The sequence below is a fragment of the Chelonoidis abingdonii genome, chromosome 5, assembly GCF_003597395.2.
Source record: "Chelonoidis abingdonii isolate Lonesome George chromosome 5, CheloAbing_2.0, whole genome shotgun sequence".
NCBI lineage: Eukaryota > Metazoa > Chordata > Testudines > Testudinidae > Chelonoidis > Chelonoidis abingdonii.
This window is the reverse complement of record NC_133773.1, coordinates 28370096-28388478: the sequence shown is the minus strand read 5'-3', so window position 1 is coordinate 28388478 and position 18383 is coordinate 28370096. Positions and strand designations below refer to the sequence as shown.

The window sequence follows — 18383 nt, the reverse complement described above, 5'->3', positions numbered from 1 at the left end:
TCCATGAATGGTTTGTTCCAGTAGCCCACTTATCGTCAGATTGTCCTGGTTCCTCAACATCTGGCGCGGACCTTGTTAATCCGAGCGACGTCCGAGCCGGCATGACTCTCCTAGTTCGTGTCACTCTCATATTTGAGGTAGGCAGGTGAAGCGTTAGGGGTCTTTTGCCCAAGGACCCCTACTGAAAAGTTGGGTACCAACCGGGATTTGAACCCCGGTCTCTCGTATCAAAGGGCGGTCTCCCGTATCAAAAGGCGGCGCTCTTAACCACTACGCTATCCAGTCGCGCGCGCGCACACACACACACACACACACACACGCATACACACAGTATAAGTTTTGAACAATTTGGTACTGTACACAGCAATGATGATTGTGAAGCTTGGTTGAGATGGTGAAGTCAGAAGGTGGAAGAGGGTGGGATATTTCCCAGGGAATGCCTTACTGCTAAATGATGAACAAGCACTAGGCTGAGCCCTCAAGGGGTAACACGTTGTTAATGTAGCCTCACACTCTACAAGGTTGCACAAATGGAGGGAGGTGAGACAGCATGGCAGACAGAGAGACACACTCTGTGTGTGAGAGAGAGATGTGCATTGCCCCTTTAAGTAGCTGACTGCACTCTTAAGTACATTGCCTTTTTAAGTAGATCAGCAAATTGAGACAGCAGTCGCTGCTAGCAAGCTCTGTCTGTCCTGAGCCCTGTCGTGTCCCGCCCCTGCTCTGTGGAGATGGGGTAAGCGGGGTCAGGAGCAGGCAGGAAGGGAACACCCTGATATTAGTCCCCCAGTTCCCCCCCTCTCTCTGCACAGCAAGCAGAAGGTTCCTGGGAGCAGCTCCAAGGCAGAGGTTAGGAGCAGCATATGGCAGTGGGGGGAAGGACAGCTCAATTACAGGCAATTGATAGCCTGCTGGGTGGCTCCTGAATGGGGAACTTAGGCGACTGGGGAGCTAATAGGGGGGCTGGCAGTCCACCCTGGTTCCAAGCCCCCACCAGCAAACTCCAGTGGGCTGCTCTTTCTGCAACCAGTGGGCAAAATAGGCAGCTGCTAAACAATGTTATAAGGGAGCATTGCGCAACTTGAAACGAGCATGTTCTCTAATTGATCAGCAATGTAACAACAAAACAACGTTAACCAGGATGACTTTAAGTGAGGAGTTACTGTACATTCCTCATATATAAAGTGCCAAAAAGTTCCAAATATAGTTTTATTATTTTATTACCTGGCCATAAGAGACTTGAAAATCAAGGTATCTTGCAATGGCATTTCCATGTCATTGACCGAACTATTTCATTGTTCGTTCATGTTGTTGGACAGAAGTGAAGTTGCAATAGTTATAATACACTCTAGAAATTACAGTAGTTTTAACAGCATCAAAGCTATTTCCTAAATAGGATTCTAATACAGCAGTAACATTTTTTGCCATCTGTTCAAAGCTGTCAAAAATCTGCTGCAGTATGCTTAAAAATATCACACTTTGCAACTGCTCTCTAACCAGAACCTCCTCAAAGGGCATATTGATATACCTGGTGAAGGAAAGCAGCTAATAGCAAAGGCAAATAGGAAAAAGTTATTGAAAGTCTGTATTTGCTGATATTATAAATAGTATATTTGAGCCCAACTGAGGTCCCACTGAAGTCCATGAGTCTTCTCATTCATCTCAGTGAGAGCTGGACCAGGCACTAAGAGGAATTCAACTGTTCAGAAGGCCAGCACAATTCTATTCTATCCTCCTTGTACCTCTCTAATAACCATAGTACCTGAGTGCCTTCCAGTAGCGCATTAAGTCAGACTAGCGTCTGTCTTGTGTGGTTCATTCTTTCTTACCAGATGGTCAGCCCTCTGCCCAGGGGTGAATTTCACCCTTGAAGATTAAACATGATTAGAAGAAATACATTACATTATTGTGAGATGTGTTGTAGCCTGCTGTAGAAGGTGCCTTGTTGTAGTCAACTGGAGCACCATATTTTTATGTATATGCTGTATGTCTCTATTATATGCCTTAACACATCTCATAACACTTTAGTTTTGAAAGGGTTTCTCTATTAATTCATACTAAGTATTTTAAAATATTTACCCATGCTCCCTTAATAAACACTGTATGTAGGAGTTCTGTGATGTATACGTACATTTCATAACAGGATTTAGGACACACTAGAAGCCTAAGACCCCACAAGCAGCTTTTCTGTTTGTAATTTGCTTGATGTTGCCACCTTTTATATTTAAACTGACTCTCTGCCATTTTTGACTTGTGACAACTGACTTGCAAAAACTATGCTTTTTACCTACTCTTGCCTGTTGAATTTTGTCAGAAACAATACTTTTCCTATCCTTTTCTTCTCAATATTCTGTATTTTTCCTCCTCTCTTTTTTCCTCTCTTGTTGCATGGCATTTTGGGGCTGAAAGGAATCGGAATCAGACCAAGAGCAGGAAGAAGAGGTAATGTTACTATAATGTCACTTCATCATGGCTCTGCTGTTGCTTATTTCTACTAACAAGTGAGAACTAGCATATGTCTTGGAAGACTGAATGTTTTGTCCTTTTGGACATATTATATTGTCCACTGACCTAGTGCTAGTGAGATGATCTAATATGGCTCAGTTAGGAGCACCATTCCTTATAGGTTAATCCTTAGGAAACTCAATGAAATTCATGGTTGCTTGCAAAATGGATGGGTATAAGCGTGCAAATTGTTTAGTTTTTTTACCTAGGGAAAAATGGTATTTTGTCCAACAATAACTACAAAGGACCTTTTTTTTTTTTTTTTGTATGGCAAAGATTTCAATAAGTGTTTGTAGTCTCAAAGCAGTGGTGCTGGAACAATTTGTATAGTGGGGGTGCTGAGAGCCATTGAATCAAACTGTAAACCTTGCATATGATGGAAATCACTTCAAGCTAGGGGGTGCTGCTGCTGCGCCTCCCAGCACTTCTAGTTCCAGCATCTATGTCTCGAAAACTTGTGGCCTGATTTTCTCTTGTCCCAGAGAAGTGCAGTGCAGAAGATAGAGGATGGAGTCTAGGTGCTAGTTACAGCTCCTTGATTCTCATACAGTTTAGAATTGCTACCAGGCAACTCTACAGGACCTCAAGGGCTGTAACCCACTTGAGAATCTGGATCTTTTATGACAAAGTCCATGTATTTCTGAATTGGTTACTAAAGTCGAGCATAAATTTATTAACCCAAAATATTATTTAAGGGGTTCTCAAACTTTTCATCCCAAAAAAGAGATCTTCTGATGGGTTAGCTCCTCTTATATTTGCAATCACATTATATCCTTCTGGCAATTATAGATATTTCTCAGGCCCTGATCCTTACATGGGGAAGTAACACTAGGAAAGTATGTATTTTTAGTTGGCTTGTATTGACGGTTACCAGCTGGAAACAGGGAGAGAGCTAGAATCATACGACCCACCCACACCCTATGGACTATTGACATATTCTCCACGAATCACAGAACAGAGTTTGGAAACCACTATTGCAAAATTTTAGATAACACAATTATTCAGGTTACCATTAAAAAAACTAAATATTAGGGATTGGAATGATTATAATGGAATGCACCTTAGACCAGATATTCCTCTCCCATTTAAATAATTTGGCCATATTTTCAGAAGTCCTCAGCACTTGGCAGGTGACAAGTGAAAGTACAGCTATATTTTTAAAGAGGTTAAAATGTGACTGAGCTCTTTTGGAAATCTGGCCCAATTGTGGGTGTAAGTCATTTTTGAAAATCTGTCTCAATTTAGCTATCTAATCTGATATCCTGCTTCTGTCAATTGCTGATACACGTAGGAGTTACAACTCCCTTCCCAACAATGTTAGACACTGAACTATGAGGCTAATTGTTTCAGTTTTTTAAAATGACCTGCTTGGGCCAATATCCCAATGTAGAATTAAAGTAATAGTTTTCATTGATTTTCTGTTACTAAAATTAATTGATATGGACATAGAACACCACTTGGGGAAATATTGTGAGATTAATTGTCCAAAAATTAGACCAATTTTAGAGAGTCTGTACTTCCCTCTGTACATTGATGGGATTTCCACTAGCAGTGCAGTAATTACACAAGGACATTCACATTTAAATAGTTGCTTATATTAATCTATAGTTGTTCACCTAAGGTTTACCAATAGTAATGTGACCTACCAGTGATCATAAGGCAGGTCTGTATCACAATTTGTAATAAAGTATTTCTGTTCTGATCACTCCCTTGGAAAGCAAGAGATAGCAGATAAAGATAATATTTTGGGGCAACATCTTGCATTTATCCACATACAGAACTCTTATTGGCTGAAATGGGAATTCTTCACACTTACCGAAGACAAACTGTGGGCCCCAGTGTTATATGCAGTATGTTTTTAGCATTACCCAATTCCATTCCTTCCATTCATTCTACCAACAGAGTTGACTCTCAGGGTTAAATGTTCAGAGTGTAGCCTCTAATTTTTCCTCACACCGTTTTGGATGTGTAAATTCCATTTACATGTGAGATTCTTTTATTTGTGCACAAATAACAATGCTGGCAGAATTCCACAGACAAAACTGTGAAGATAAAGCCAAAGGCCAACTTTAAAAATTTGCCCCTGTATGTCCTTATATATACTGTACTCATATATATATACACACACCAGTGTGATATTGTAACCATTTCACTTTGTCTGTGTTCTCTTTCAGGTTGACATGACCTCAGAAAAAAGTAAGATTTAAAAAAATTGTAACAACTGTTTGTATGAAAGCTGGTTAAGAATAAAGAAAAGCATGAAAGAGACCGCAAGCTCTCATTGACATTACTAATAATTATTATAGTTTAAAAATGTAATAGTAAGCAATATAATAGGAATGCAGCTATTCAATTAAATCCATTTTTTAACTTATACATTTATAAGTAATACCATATTAAGACAATTCATCTAAGCATCCACTTTCCTTCAACGTCCCTAGAAATCCTGCTATTGCTGTTATGCTTGTATAAATACCCATCCCTTCATTTTTATGTTTTTGTATATTCATTGGCATAGTATTGTCACGTCATTTTTATCAGAGAAGTGACAGTATCACTTTTTAATAAAAGTATCACTAAACTCCCCAATATACATCATTAAGTTGATTACAAGAAACACAGGCATGTGTAAAAGTGATACTGTCCAAAGTAATCAGGCTGTGTAATCCCCATTACTGTGGTGAAATATGATTGGCAATATGAATACCCCTATTATGTAGTGAAGCCTGACAGTTATTAGTTGGAGTGATAGGGATTAATGGTAGACTAATGAGAATAGACTGGCTTGGTCCTAACCTATACCAAACAAGTGTTCTACTAAATGTCTCCCTTTAATGAAGATGGAAACCCTGACAAATTTATCTGCTCAATTTGAACAATCCTGTGATGAGAGCTGAGAGCTTTCATATGCAGCAATTTTTCTTACTAACTGCATTTTGGGGAAAAAATGACACTTGACTTGTTTCAGGGTTGTGACCATCTTTAAAACTGAATATAATTTAATAGAGAGGAAAAAGTTCATTTCTAGCTGTTGTCTTTGGAAGTTTTGCTAGTCATCCATGTGGCACTATACACCAAATTAGAACTAGTTATTTTTAGCACCAAATTCCTGAGATATTAATCTTTCCCATTTCCTCTTTTTTTTTAAATTTATTTATTTAGCACACAGTGTCCATTGTGCAATAAACTCCTTTCTAGTGTGTGAATTTTACAGGATTTAATGGTGATTATTTGCACAATGCCAAACAAATCATTTCTCTTTTGAGGTTCATAGTTGAGGCCCTGATGCTGCCAGATCAGACTCCTGTGCCCATGTGGGGTTCCATGCAGACACAGTGCACTGCAAATTTAGTTTTTATTTACTGGATTAAAAGATTACTAGAAAGAAATGAAGCATTTGGAAATCCTAACTTAAAGGATTTCAAAAAAAAAAAACAAGAAAAAACCCATCCCTGTGGCAATCCTCTTCTTTCGTTGCGGAAACTAAGTGATTTTCATTAGAACACATAGGCTTTTCAAAGAGCCTGAATGCTTAAAATCCCAGTAAAATTCCATACCAGTCAGAAGCAGCTAACTAGACCTCCAAATCTTTATCAGTACCCACTATGTGGAAATCCATGAGAATTATGGCTGCTCCACACTACCTATTCACATTGGACAGTTGGGGGCTTAATGCAATATTTCCCATGAACTGATAATTTGTCAAATATTATGAGGCGTGCAAGATGTTGAATTTGTCTCAAATGTCTCCAAGCAGTGCTGGAGATTTCACAAGCTTTCCTTTATTTTTCATCAAACCTTAATTGCTTTATTAGCCTTCTCGTTTACCATAATGGGCATTTGCTAATACTATAAAACAACACAGAGATGACCTGTTAGTCTGTGAAACATAAACATCCAGTTTTACTGTGCCTGCTTCCCCAGTGGAGGAATACTCGGAATTCATGAAATACAAAAAAAGTATTGCAACAGAGTGAATATTTTTTTAAACAAATGCCGATATTTGATTGCACAGAATCTTTCAGATAGTTTACTCCATCTTCAATTAATACCTTATGATATCGAAAAATATTGCTCTTAGTATATTGTAATTTTTTTTAAAAACAAGAAACATTCATTACATTACACATAAATAACAGTGATGCTCTGGACATAACTGACATTAATCCTGTACTATTTTATTCTATCAGATGCAGATTTCTTAATAATCCTTGTTTGAACTGGGCCCTGTCACAAAATATTCTCCACAAGCAACTATGCCATATCCTGAGCTGCCTACAATCCTATACTTTGTATATTGGTTGTGGAGAATAGCTAATACTTCACCACAGTATGTTGTGTTTTATTTTCATATATTATTTTAATTTATAACCATTCTCCGCCTACTGCTTTTAAGTAAGGCTACATACCCAACACCTTTGCTTTGCATGGAAATAACTTGGCTTGCATAAACTGTATGTGTGTCCAGTGTGAATGTCTGATTTTTGGTTGCCATACATTACATTTTTTGAACCTTTAAATTTGCATTTAAGTTGATTCACGGTTATTTTTATTTTCTCTTCTTTTTTTTTTCCTTCTCTTTTTGTATCCTCTATCTATATGTTATTTGTCAATGAGGATGTTCCAAGGAAAGGACCATACCTCTTGAAGCAGAAGAATGTTTGTTTCATTGTTTAGGTGTGAGATCCCCTTAGATGAAATGCCGGTTTGCAGCTGATTCAGATCTCTATATATTTGATCAGACTTTAGATTATCGTAGAATTAAATACACATAAATACAGATTTTTTATTTTTCATTAAGAAAAACAAATGCATACTTCTACCCAAATATTATTCTGACAGTTTGCTACCACTGGCTTTCACTTAGAGGAAATCGACTTTCAACCAATTTTAATGGGTTTTTTCTTTGTTTGCTTGCCTTTTTTCTTTTTTTTTTTGCTTTTTTCTGTTTTTTTTTAATTTGAACATTGATCTATAACATCCAAACAATCTTGAGATGTCTATCTGTGTAATTTCACTGTGTTCCTGCATTGTTTTTTATTTTTAATTTTTGTTATTGTTGTAATTTTTATGTTGTCCTGATAATTTGGTTTGTTAAGCTTTGGTAGTGTTGTATGTGTGGATGTGCAATAGTGGGAAAATTAAGCAAGTTATTTCCTGCCCATTTTCCTTTTCAGTTTTTTTTCCTGTTAGCTTTGCTTTGCTCTTGTATCCTCAGATCTTGTGGATCCACCATGCCCAGCCCATTTTGTTGACCTTCCTACCAATGCAACCAAAGACTATCATTTTCAGTCCTGATTACATTTTTCAATCTCTATTTTTGATTTCCATTTTACTTTCAATGTTTTTCATTCACATCAAAGATGATGACGAGACAGAATCTACAGAAACATCTATCCTGAAAAGCCACCTGGTTAATGAAGTCCCAGTACTAGCCAGTCCAGACTTGCTGTCTGAAGTTTCTGAGATGAAACAAGATTTGATCAAAATGACTGCCATCTTGACAACTGAACCTTCTGATCAGTCAGGTTCCATTAAGGTGAAAGATCTTGGGAAAGCCACTGAAGAAGAGCCAGGAGAGCCTTTTGAAATTGTGGAAAGAGTGAAAGAGGACTTAGAGAAAGTAAATGAAATTCTCAGACATGGAACCTACGCAAGAGAAGACCATATACTGTCGAGGTCCCATTCTGGACGAGAGTTAGTGGAAGAGGAATGGGTTATTGTCAGTGATGAAGAAATTGAAGAGGCCAGACAAAATGCTCCTTTAGAAGCCATTGAACCTGCTTGTATAGAACTTAGGATAGGAGAAGGAACAACAGAGATAAGAAAGAAAGACATGACAGGAATGGTAGACTATCTTACCGAGGATTTAAAAACCTATTTTTCTCTTCATGAGGTACAGCCACAAATATTCCAAGAAGATTTAGTAGGAGAGAGATTTGAAGCTGTAGTTATAAGCAGGGGTTCTGAAAAAGGAGGACAGGGCTCTCCAACAGCTGAAACTCAAGGTACACAGGAACAACACAAACCAGCCCTGGAAATTAAAAAACCAATTAGGAGGAAATTGAAAGATAAACAAAGGCAAAAGGAAGGAGAGGGAGAGACACAAAGCAGTGAAGAACCGTCAGGACTAACAAAGTTCAGTTCTGAGGAGTCATTAGATGATGAGCCAGGTTTAACACCTGCAGCTGTTCCTAATGTTAGCGCTGTATCCCCTGTAATAGAAGAAACACCTATTGGCTCCATAAAAGACAAAGTAAAAGCTCTTCAGAAGCGAGTGGAAGATGAACAGAAAGTACGTTCAAAACTGCCTGTCAGAATCCAACCAAAAGAAATCACTACTGAGAGGCCTGTTACAAGGCCAGTGCAAGCTAAAAAAATAGTGCACAAAGCACAGCCACCTGTTTCACCCTCAGCTAAAACAGAAAGACTTGAAGAGACTATGTCAGTCCGGGAACTGATGAAAGCCTTCCAGTCAGGACAAGATCCATCCAAGAATAAATCTGGACTGTTTGAGCACAAAGCTATCAAACAAAAGCAGCAGCTCTCTGACAAAGAACCAACTCAGAGAGAAGCAGTTTATTTAGAACGTGAAATAGAAGAGGTACCACCACCTAGGAGAACAAACAAAAAAGGTAGCCCGCCAGCCAAACAAACCAGAGTCCTTAAGATAGATAAAGATTCCCCATCAAAAAAAGGATCAAAAGCTTCTTTTGATTACCCTAAAGAAGAACCTGTAGATAGAGACCAGGTAAAAGAACAGAGCTATAAAAGAACTGAACCTTTCTCTCCAGTATTTGATGAAGAAAGTTCCAAGGAGGCAGCAATTGTGAAGGAAAGTACAGCTGAAGATGACCAAGGAGACACTGATTTCCAGATCAGCCCGGACAGAAAAACCTCAACTGACTTTTCTGATGTCATTAAAGAAGAGCTTGAGAATAATGACAAGTACCAGCAGTTCCGACATCTTTCAATCACTGAGGAGGGAGAACTTCACTTAGAGCAAGTACTGACCAGTCCTTTCAGTGTTACCTCCCCATCAGAGTATGTGAAAGATGGCTTCCTACCTGCTCTCTCCTTACAAAGTGGTGCTTTTGATGGTAGCTCAGAAAGCCTTAAACATGAAGGTGTAGCAGATTCTCCTGGTAGCCTACTTGAGGGAACCCCTCAGATCAGCTCCGAGGAAAGTTATAAGCATGAGGGTCTGGCAGAGACTCCAGAAACAAGCCCTGAAAGTCTGTCTTTCTCACCAAAGAAAACTGATGAGGAAATTGGAGAAACAAAAGAATCCACTACGGTGCATAGAGTAGTGGAGACATGTTCGCCAAAGGAACTCTCGCCAATGAAAGGTGAAAGAGATATTGCTGCAGAACAGCTAACTGCAGATACTGAAGCTATCAAATCTCCTTCTGATCATTTATCAGAACAGGTACCTTCAGCCCCTGAGAAAGGGGCAGGCAAACTTACAGATAGTAGCTCAGCTTCCATTATGAAAGATGTTAGCAGTGCAAAAGAATCCAAAATCACTGAACACACACATGTAACTAAATCTTCTGAAATGTATGACAGCTGTCTAGAGAAAGATATGACAGGTGAACATCATGTTGTTGTTAGAAGTCCCCAAGGGTTGGAACTTTCCCTTCCTAGTCATCACAGTGAAAGCGTTAGTCCAGTGGCAGATGAATCCCTGGCTATAAGTCATAAAGACTCATTGGAAGCAAGCCCAGTGCTGGAAGATAACTCATCACACAAAACACCCGATTCCCTGGAGCCTAGCCCTATGAAAGAGTCGCCATGCCGTGATTCACTTGAAAGCAGCCCTATAGAACAAAAAACAAAGGCTGACATTCTTACAGGACAGGTTCCCCTTCAGTTTTTCCCTACCAGAGCAGAAATGTTCCCAGAGCTGGCATCTATGCGTTCCAGAATTCTCCGTGACCCTGATGGAAGTGCTGAAGATGACAGTTTAGAACAAACATCCCTCATGGAGAGTTCTGGGAAAAGTCCTCTTTCACCTGACACTCCAAGCTCGGAAGAAATTAGCTATGAAATTACACCCAAAACTGCAGACTTGCAGGCACTGTCAAATATATCTAAGTCAGCCACAATCCCTGAAGTCAGTGAAGAACCAGAGGATGATTCCGAAAGTGAACCAAAGAAGAGGCTCACTCCGGAAGAGGAGATGTTTAAAATGGTGACCAAAATCAAAATGTTTGATGAATTGGAACAAGAAGCAAAACAGAAAAGAGAGTACATAAAGGATAAAAAGCAAGAGGAATCTTCAATTCCTGATTCAGGTGTTACATGTGAAAATGAAGTACCAGAGCCAACACCCACTGAAGAAAAACATATACCTACAGTAGTGATGTCTTCTGCGGACACTAGAAAAAGTTCTTCCTCTTCTGAAAGTGAGCCAGAATTGACTCAGTTGAAAAAAGAAGCTGACTCAGGCCTCTTAATGGAGCCTGTAATTCGAGTGCAACCTCCTTCACCACGTCTATCTGTTGTAGACTCCAGTTCCAGCCCTGAAGAAGCAGGATTTCAACCTATTGACCCCAAACAACATGTTTTCAGGATGGAGTATAAATCAGAATCAGATAAGCCAACAAAGGGAGACAAAGAGGAACCGTCTGAGTTTGGTGATAGCTATAAAGCTTCTGCTGAAGAATCAAACATTTTTCACTCTGATGCTGGTATCATAGCAGAAACTGATGAATCAAAGTGTTGTTACAGTACAGATGAAAGTGAAACAATTAGCCCTAATGGCCCAGTGATCCAACTTGATGATGGTTTCTATCATGCAGTTGGTGACGATGCTCAAAAAGAAGTTTGGGTTCATCAGCCGTTTCCAGCACTACAGCAACACCATGCTTCTCAGAAACAGACTGATGCAGCAGGAAAGTTAAAACATGAAGACCTCAGTGCTTCAGGGGATGCGTCTGGGAAAGTATATGGTCCCTTTGGACATGATACTTTTCATAGTTCTGCATCACAAGATGATGCATTGGCTGAAGATGTTTCCCCTGCACGCTCTACTTTGGGAAGTAGTTTGACAAAATCGGACAAAGAGTTTGAGACATGCCAAAGTGTTTCTCATAGTGAGGATCCTTCCACAGAATATTCATCCCTTATCACTAAAAAGGATGAATTTGAAGGCTATCCAGCAGATACTGATGAAAGTGGTGCTCCACGTATAACAAGCCCATATGAAAATGTCCCTTCTGAACATTTTTTCACTATCTGTGAAAGTGGGATAGAAACTGATACAAGGCACATGACAAGTGCATCATCCAGAGATGCTCATTCTGTTGCAGTAGAAACAACGATTGAGGAAACATTAGTGGCAGATTCCCTTAGCATACATGCTCCTTCAGGTGAAGATCAAACTTCAGAAGAGATGTCTATGGAAATAGAGTCAAAACAGAAAATATCAACTTCGGTGCCTTCAACAGCAGACCCCACAGCATTAGATCAAACTGCCCTTCAGTATATAAAAAATGAAGCTGAAAAACTGATCAGCCAAGTGGTCATCACCAAAACAGATGTGGATTCTGACAGGTGGAGTGAAATACGTGAAGACGATGAAGCTTTTGAGGCTCGGGTGAAAGAGGAGGAGCAAAAGATTTTTGGTTTAATGGTGGACAGGCGGTCACAGGGTACAACGCCTGATACCACACCAGCCAGGACACCCACAGAAGAAGGGACACCAACTAGTGAACAAAACCCTTTTCTCTTCCAGGAAGGAAAGTTGTTTGAAATGACTCGAAGTGGAGCCATTGACATGACCAAAAGGAACTATGCAGATGAAAGCTTTCACTTTTTCCAAGTGGGGCAGCAGTCTCAAGAAGAAGTTTCTTTATCTGAAGAAATAAAAGAGGCCGCAGAGATGGAATCTCTTAAACTAGAGAGATCACCAGCTCCATTTGCACCTTCAGAATCAGATGAAACTGATATACAGGGAAAAGATGCACTTACAATAGCATCACCAGTATCTGAGCCTCCTGATAAATCAGAGGAAATGACTAGCACAGGTGTCAGTGTGGGCACTACAAAAGCTGAACTTAAATCTAGAATTCCCATTAAAATGGGTATTTCAGTTTCTTCAAAATCACCAAAGAAAGAGACTGCTGCCTCTGAAGCTTCTGAAGTAGATCCCTTCTCCAAGGTGGAAACTGATGATGCATTTGACAGCAGTCAGGTGCCTTGCCCTATCTCTCCAGAGCAGTCTGTGATAGATGTACAGTTAGAGTTTTCCACAGTCACTCGGTCTGTGTATTCTGAACAGGATGATGAGTCTCCAGACTCTTCACCAGAGGAACAGAGATCCGTGATTGAAATCCCTACTGCTGTTCTTGAGAGCAGTGTGCCTTCTTCTGAAAGCAAATCCAAAATTCCTGTCAGAACAACTCCTGCTGCACTGCAGTCATTGCAACAATCAGAATATGAGATGCTGCCCTCAGATGGCTTTCTGGACAGCTTGCAAGATGAAATAAAGGATGACCAAACAAAACCAAAGTCTAAAATTCCTGTCAAAGCAGCTTTCCAAAGAGCTGAGCAACAGTGTGCATATACAGAAACATCTGTCCAGAAGCCACAGTCAACCAAAGCTCTTGACATGACATGCAAACTGTCTATGAAACAAGACAATCGAAGCAAATCTGAATCTGATGCAAGTATTCCTATGAGTCTAAAGACTAGGCATTCAATAAAAGCTAGGAGTTATGCTGAGGTTGAAGCAGAGACCAGAGAGAGGTTGGATGAGATGAAGCTTGAGCTAGAATCAGATGCTGTGACAACAGCAAGATCAAAGATATTTTCATCAAGACTGCCAGTTAAAAGCAGAAGCACCACAGCTTCCCACAGTACTGTTAGTCCTACAAAAGAACATAAGGACTCCTTTTTTGACCTTTACAAAAACTCCATAGAGTTCTTTGAAGAGATTAGTGATGAAGCTTCCAAGTTAGTGGATAGACTTACCCAGTCAGAAAGAGAACAAGAATTAATTTCAGATGATGAAAGTAGTAGTGCCCTAGAAGTTTCTGTTATTGAAAATGTGCCATCCACTGAGACTCAGCATTCATTTCCTGAAGACATCTTTGACACCAGGCCCATTTGGGACGAGTCCATTGAGACTCAGATTGAGCGTATTCCTGATGAAAATGCCCATGACCATGCTGAAGGTATTTGCCAGCCACTGGGATTCCTAGTGTTACGCATGTCATGAATTTTATAATTCTTTTGTGTGTGTGTGTGTGTGTGTACGCGCATGAGTGTGTGTGGTTTGTGAATCATTTTCTTTGAGCTTTCTGTGATTGTTAGTGCGTTTGTGTAAGCTGTGTTTGTTATTGTATTGTGTCTATATTTTCTTTTCTGGGAAACAATCTCAAGATTGCACACTGCGAATGCTTATGGAAAGTGTTAACACAATAAGCAGAAAATCCTTTGGTAAAAATGTGATATTATTTTGCTTTTTACTGAACTGATTCTTCAGGCCATGCTAGTTTTGACTTTTGGTTTTCCTTGATCCTTGATTGACCTCATATTTTTACTAGTGATAAAATATTTTGGCAAATAAACATGCAGTGTTGTTGAAACTGGGATAGGTGCATTTTTTTTTCTTTTGCAGTTTGAGGCCTCAATACTGTTTCACATTTTAAAAATCATTAAACTTTGTTTTTTGACAGCCAGTTTCTCAAGAATGCTCCACATTTCACCAGGAACTTAATATAGTGCATAGTGATTGGTGGTGTTTTTTCCCCCCCAATAAATGTTAACTTTTTTATAATATCATTGAGTAGCCTCCCAATAGCCAAAACTTATAAACACATACATACATCTGTATTCCTGTAACTAACTATTAAGATAGTAATTTCATGAAATCCATGGGAAAACCAAAACTTCAACTCTGCTGGTCTCAAATTGGATGTGGGGATTCGTCCTTATGCTTTTATCACTGAAATATATAAACACTGACAAGTGGAATCTTGTCTTTCCCAGGCTTTCTTTGTAGATATCCTGGGTTATTCTTTGAATTCAGTTGTCATAATCTTTAATGAAATAATCCAATAAAATATATTGCTAAATACCAAATACAAATTGTAATTTGAAATTCCTTGTGATTGAATAACGTTTTCTTTAAAATAATAATAATAGATCAAAATGAAAAAAATTGCAGTACATTTTTGACTTCTCTTCTCTTTTGACTAAAGAGAGCATGGAAAAAACACAGTTTTTGTCCCAGTAACAGTTGGCCCTCTTCTCTTTTGTTCTAAATATAAGGGGGTTTATTGTTAAGTAGAAACCTAAGAATAACTTTTTTGGCCGAAATGGGTACAGTAGACATTTACATCCTATTTTTGCATCTACATGAGTTGTCTGATTTTCAAAAATGCTGTCCAGCTAAAAGCTCCAATTTGAAAATCAGGCCATTTTTGGCACCTAAATAGGGCTGTAAAAGCCTAATATTAGGTATCCATTTTTAAACACTTAGCCACAGTTTATGGAGCTCCAGAGCAGTTAGAAGAAGAATGCTTTCCTTTCTTGAGATACATCAGTTTTGTAGCTTCTCCTTGACTTGTTCTTAGACAACTTGTGGCTGTTCTGTTTGACCTTATTTAGATCAACAGGATGATCAAGGAAGAACAGAGGAAAGACTGGCACACATTGCTGATCATCTTGGATTCAGCTGGACAGGTAAACTGCATGTAATCTCTTTCAGATGAAGTATGTTTATTCAGAATTGGGCTTTTCTTCCATTTCTATGCTTCTGCCAAATGTCGTCTTTATTAATGAAAGACAGTTCTCCAATAGCTTATAGAAACTAGAGTCTTCTCAGGATATTGATGAAATTTTGACCTTTCAGTAAAGAAAAGGAAGAGTATGGGCCAGATTCTAGACTCTATGGCACCTCACTCTCTGGCCAGCATAAGAATGGCACAGAACTAATGTACATAAAGCAATATCACTCCTCCTTGCATCCCCCCAGGACCCTGGTTAGAGGCCATATCAGGGCAGGTGGGTGTGTGGCCAGAGCAGCCTGTTCACTTGCAATTCTGGGCTGTAGAGCAACCACAGGCAGCTGAGTAAGTCTTCCATAAATGAGAGCAGGCCCTTTTTTTTTTTTTTTTGAGAACTGATGACAGAGTTTGGGGAGATGAAAGGGGCCATATTTGCAACAGTGATTTGATCTGCAGAAACCCACACCAGGGTGAGATAGATACATCATTGGTGGAAAAGCCAAATTGGAACTGAGTGAAATTAGTAATTCTGTTGCTGGAAATCAGCTGACAACAAGAGAAATTTGAAGAGAATGAGCTGTGCATAGTTCTCTGTCCTGATCATGGCTCAGTGCCATTTACTGCATTGTCGTAATAGGGATCTTACATTGGCCACAGACAAATCTGAGTGTAGGAGTTTGCAACTTTATAGTGTAGACCAGACCCCGTATTCTGCACATTCGTTGCCCTCCTGCTGCACAGAGAGGAAGAGAGTCACTTCGTATCCCAGCATGGTATTGTAAGGGCAGCTCACCATCTTGCCTTTAATTTGGTCTTTTTTCATCACAAACTTTGTTTTGGCCATACACAGCAGTGACAAACCTGAATCCTGAGCGGTTAGAATAATCTAATGATGGCAGCAGAGCAGAATGCCTGCCTGAAACCTGGAGGTACACACACAGATAGTGGCAAAGGTGGTTCTTCTTCCCTATTTTACTTTGAGGGTACAAGGAAATTGTTTTTAGGAAAAGTCCTGCATGACTCACAGATCTAAGTCTAATTTGTAGCTAGAATGCATGTGCGAAATTTGTTTTTCATATGTATTGTAGCTGGTTACATTTTGTTTCAAAATTCCAAAAGGGCATGGATTTACTCAGGGCCAGATTACGTAATCTGAGGCCTTTGGTACATCACTTCATGGAACCCGCTATGGCCCTGCCATTCAGAGTGGCTGTGGCAGGGGATCCCCGCTTCTCTCCCAGAGAGACAGGGGCAGTGACGTGGGTCCCAATTTTCCTGCCAGGAATGGCAGCAGGGGTTTCCCAGTATTTACCCCAGCTGCTGAGTTATATAAGCTTGGATGAGTTGGCCCAAACCCATGCTCTCTTCTGATACACACACTCTTATGTTGAAGAGGTCTCGGCAGGAGCCTCCCGCTAATTCTGGGTGTAGTTCCCTCTCTCAGAATTATAATTTGAGGCTATCTGCCAACACAAGCAGACCTGGCTACACTGATTACTCTCAGTTCACATGTTCAAACTTTTCTCCCAAACCATAAATCCTAGAAATGTTAGTCTTTTTTTAATCGGAATGCTAAGATTCTGACCATCACATGTCCATAGAGGCCTCTAGCATTTATGCCTTAATCCAGCCCTGGACTCAGTGCCTGCAAAATGTGTCATCATTTAAAATTAACCAGTTCTTTAACTAGAGTCAAAAAGCTTCATATACTAAATGGAAATTGGGAATGATTGATTCTGGAGGATTTGGTGATCTCTAAATAAAAATGTCTCACCCTAATGTCTGTAGGTATGGCACATAAAATGGAGAGAAGTTTGGTGTCAGGGAAAGTAATCTCTTTGGCTGCATCTGCCAGTCCCAAAAGGGGCCCAAGCTAACAACAAATGTGAAAGGCTTTACAAAAAATGGCCTCTTGTTCACAGAATTAGCAAGAGAACTGGATTTCACAGAAGAGCAAATTCACCAGATCCGAATTGAAAATCCAAATTCACTGCAGGACCAGAGCCATGCACTTCTGAAATACTGGCTTGAAAGAGATGGGAAACATGCTACAGGTAAATTTTCAGTTATTGCACGAACTGTACATTCCCAGACAAGCAGGGCTAGACATGTGCTCACCCACAGTCACACAAAGGGAATATAGATAAAGCTTAGAAAAGTACGAAGGCTACTGACCAAAGAATGTACTTTCATAGCACAAGATTTTTGTGTTAAAGTAAGTTATTTATCGCAGTGCATTTGGAAGGTAAAAGCATAAAATCTCACAAAAGGCAGAAATGAGTTATCCACTTCGTAAGTACCTTAGGCCTAGATTTGCAAAGGTATTTATGCACCTGCCATTGATTCCAATGGGAGATAGGCCCGTAAATATCTCTGATCATCTAAGCCTAAAATCCTACATTACCCAGCCAAGCAGAAAAATGTGCATTAGCTGAGGAAGCTTTCTAACTGATAATGTTAGAATAATTCATGCATGCAACCTTTCCAACATATCAGGTTTTCTATAATAACATTAATACAATTTTTTTCATTCTATCGCTGGGTTCTTTTCACATATGAGGTATCTGCATTGTATGTGTGATAATGCTGTTTGAATATCTTACGTATTTCTGTGATTTGGGACATTGGTGGCCCAGGAGTATATGTGAGACAGACCTCTGAGCTCAACTAAATGGTGTCTTTCTAACATCACAGATACAAGTCTTACCCAGTGTCTAACAAAAATCAACCGAATGGATATTGTTCATCTAATGGAGACCAGCCACATGGACTCTGTGCAGGGCCATGGCGCTCGTACCTATGCAGAAATTGAACAAACAATAGGACTGGATCATAGTGAAGGTAGATGTTTCCTGATATTAACGCTTCACCTTTTCCAGCAAGTTACACACTGACAAAGTGATCTCATCTGCTCACCAGGTTCCATTCTCAAATGGGTAGTTAGGAGACTCACCTAACTCTTCCATTGTACTTGTGTAGTAGTGTCCTACCTTGAAGGAACACTCTCTGGTATGTTTATCATACCAGGCCTTTTGCTCTTCCTGAGTATCCTTTAGGTTTTCTCTAGCAAGGGCTAAAGAGTGTCGGAGGGTGCTTTGTAGGTTGCTTACAAAGTCCAGAATGTTAGTTCCTGGAGAGGGT

General features: G+C 39.6%; 1 protein-coding gene across 23 annotated transcripts in view; it reads left to right on the top strand.

Moving 5' to 3' along the window:
- ANK2 (ankyrin 2) overlaps window positions 1–18383 on the top strand; it is a 638506-nt gene that overhangs the window by 599693 nt on the left and 20430 nt on the right. For 13 of the 23 annotated variants that reach the window (XM_075066180.1, XM_075066189.1, XM_075066191.1 and 10 more), the window contains 5 exons: window positions 2410–2442; window positions 4680–4701; window positions 15124–15198; window positions 17165–17296; window positions 17937–18083. In XM_075066180.1, the coding sequence (XP_074922281.1) occupies window positions 2410–2442; window positions 4680–4701; window positions 15124–15198; window positions 17165–17296; window positions 17937–18083 (409 nt within the window). Of the gene's footprint in view, window positions 1–2409; window positions 2443–4679; window positions 4702–7868; window positions 13686–15123; window positions 15199–17164; window positions 17297–17936; window positions 18084–18383 lie in introns of all 23 variants that reach the window. The other 10 variants (XM_075066172.1, XM_075066174.1, XM_075066175.1 and 7 more) reach the window with 2 other exon arrangements.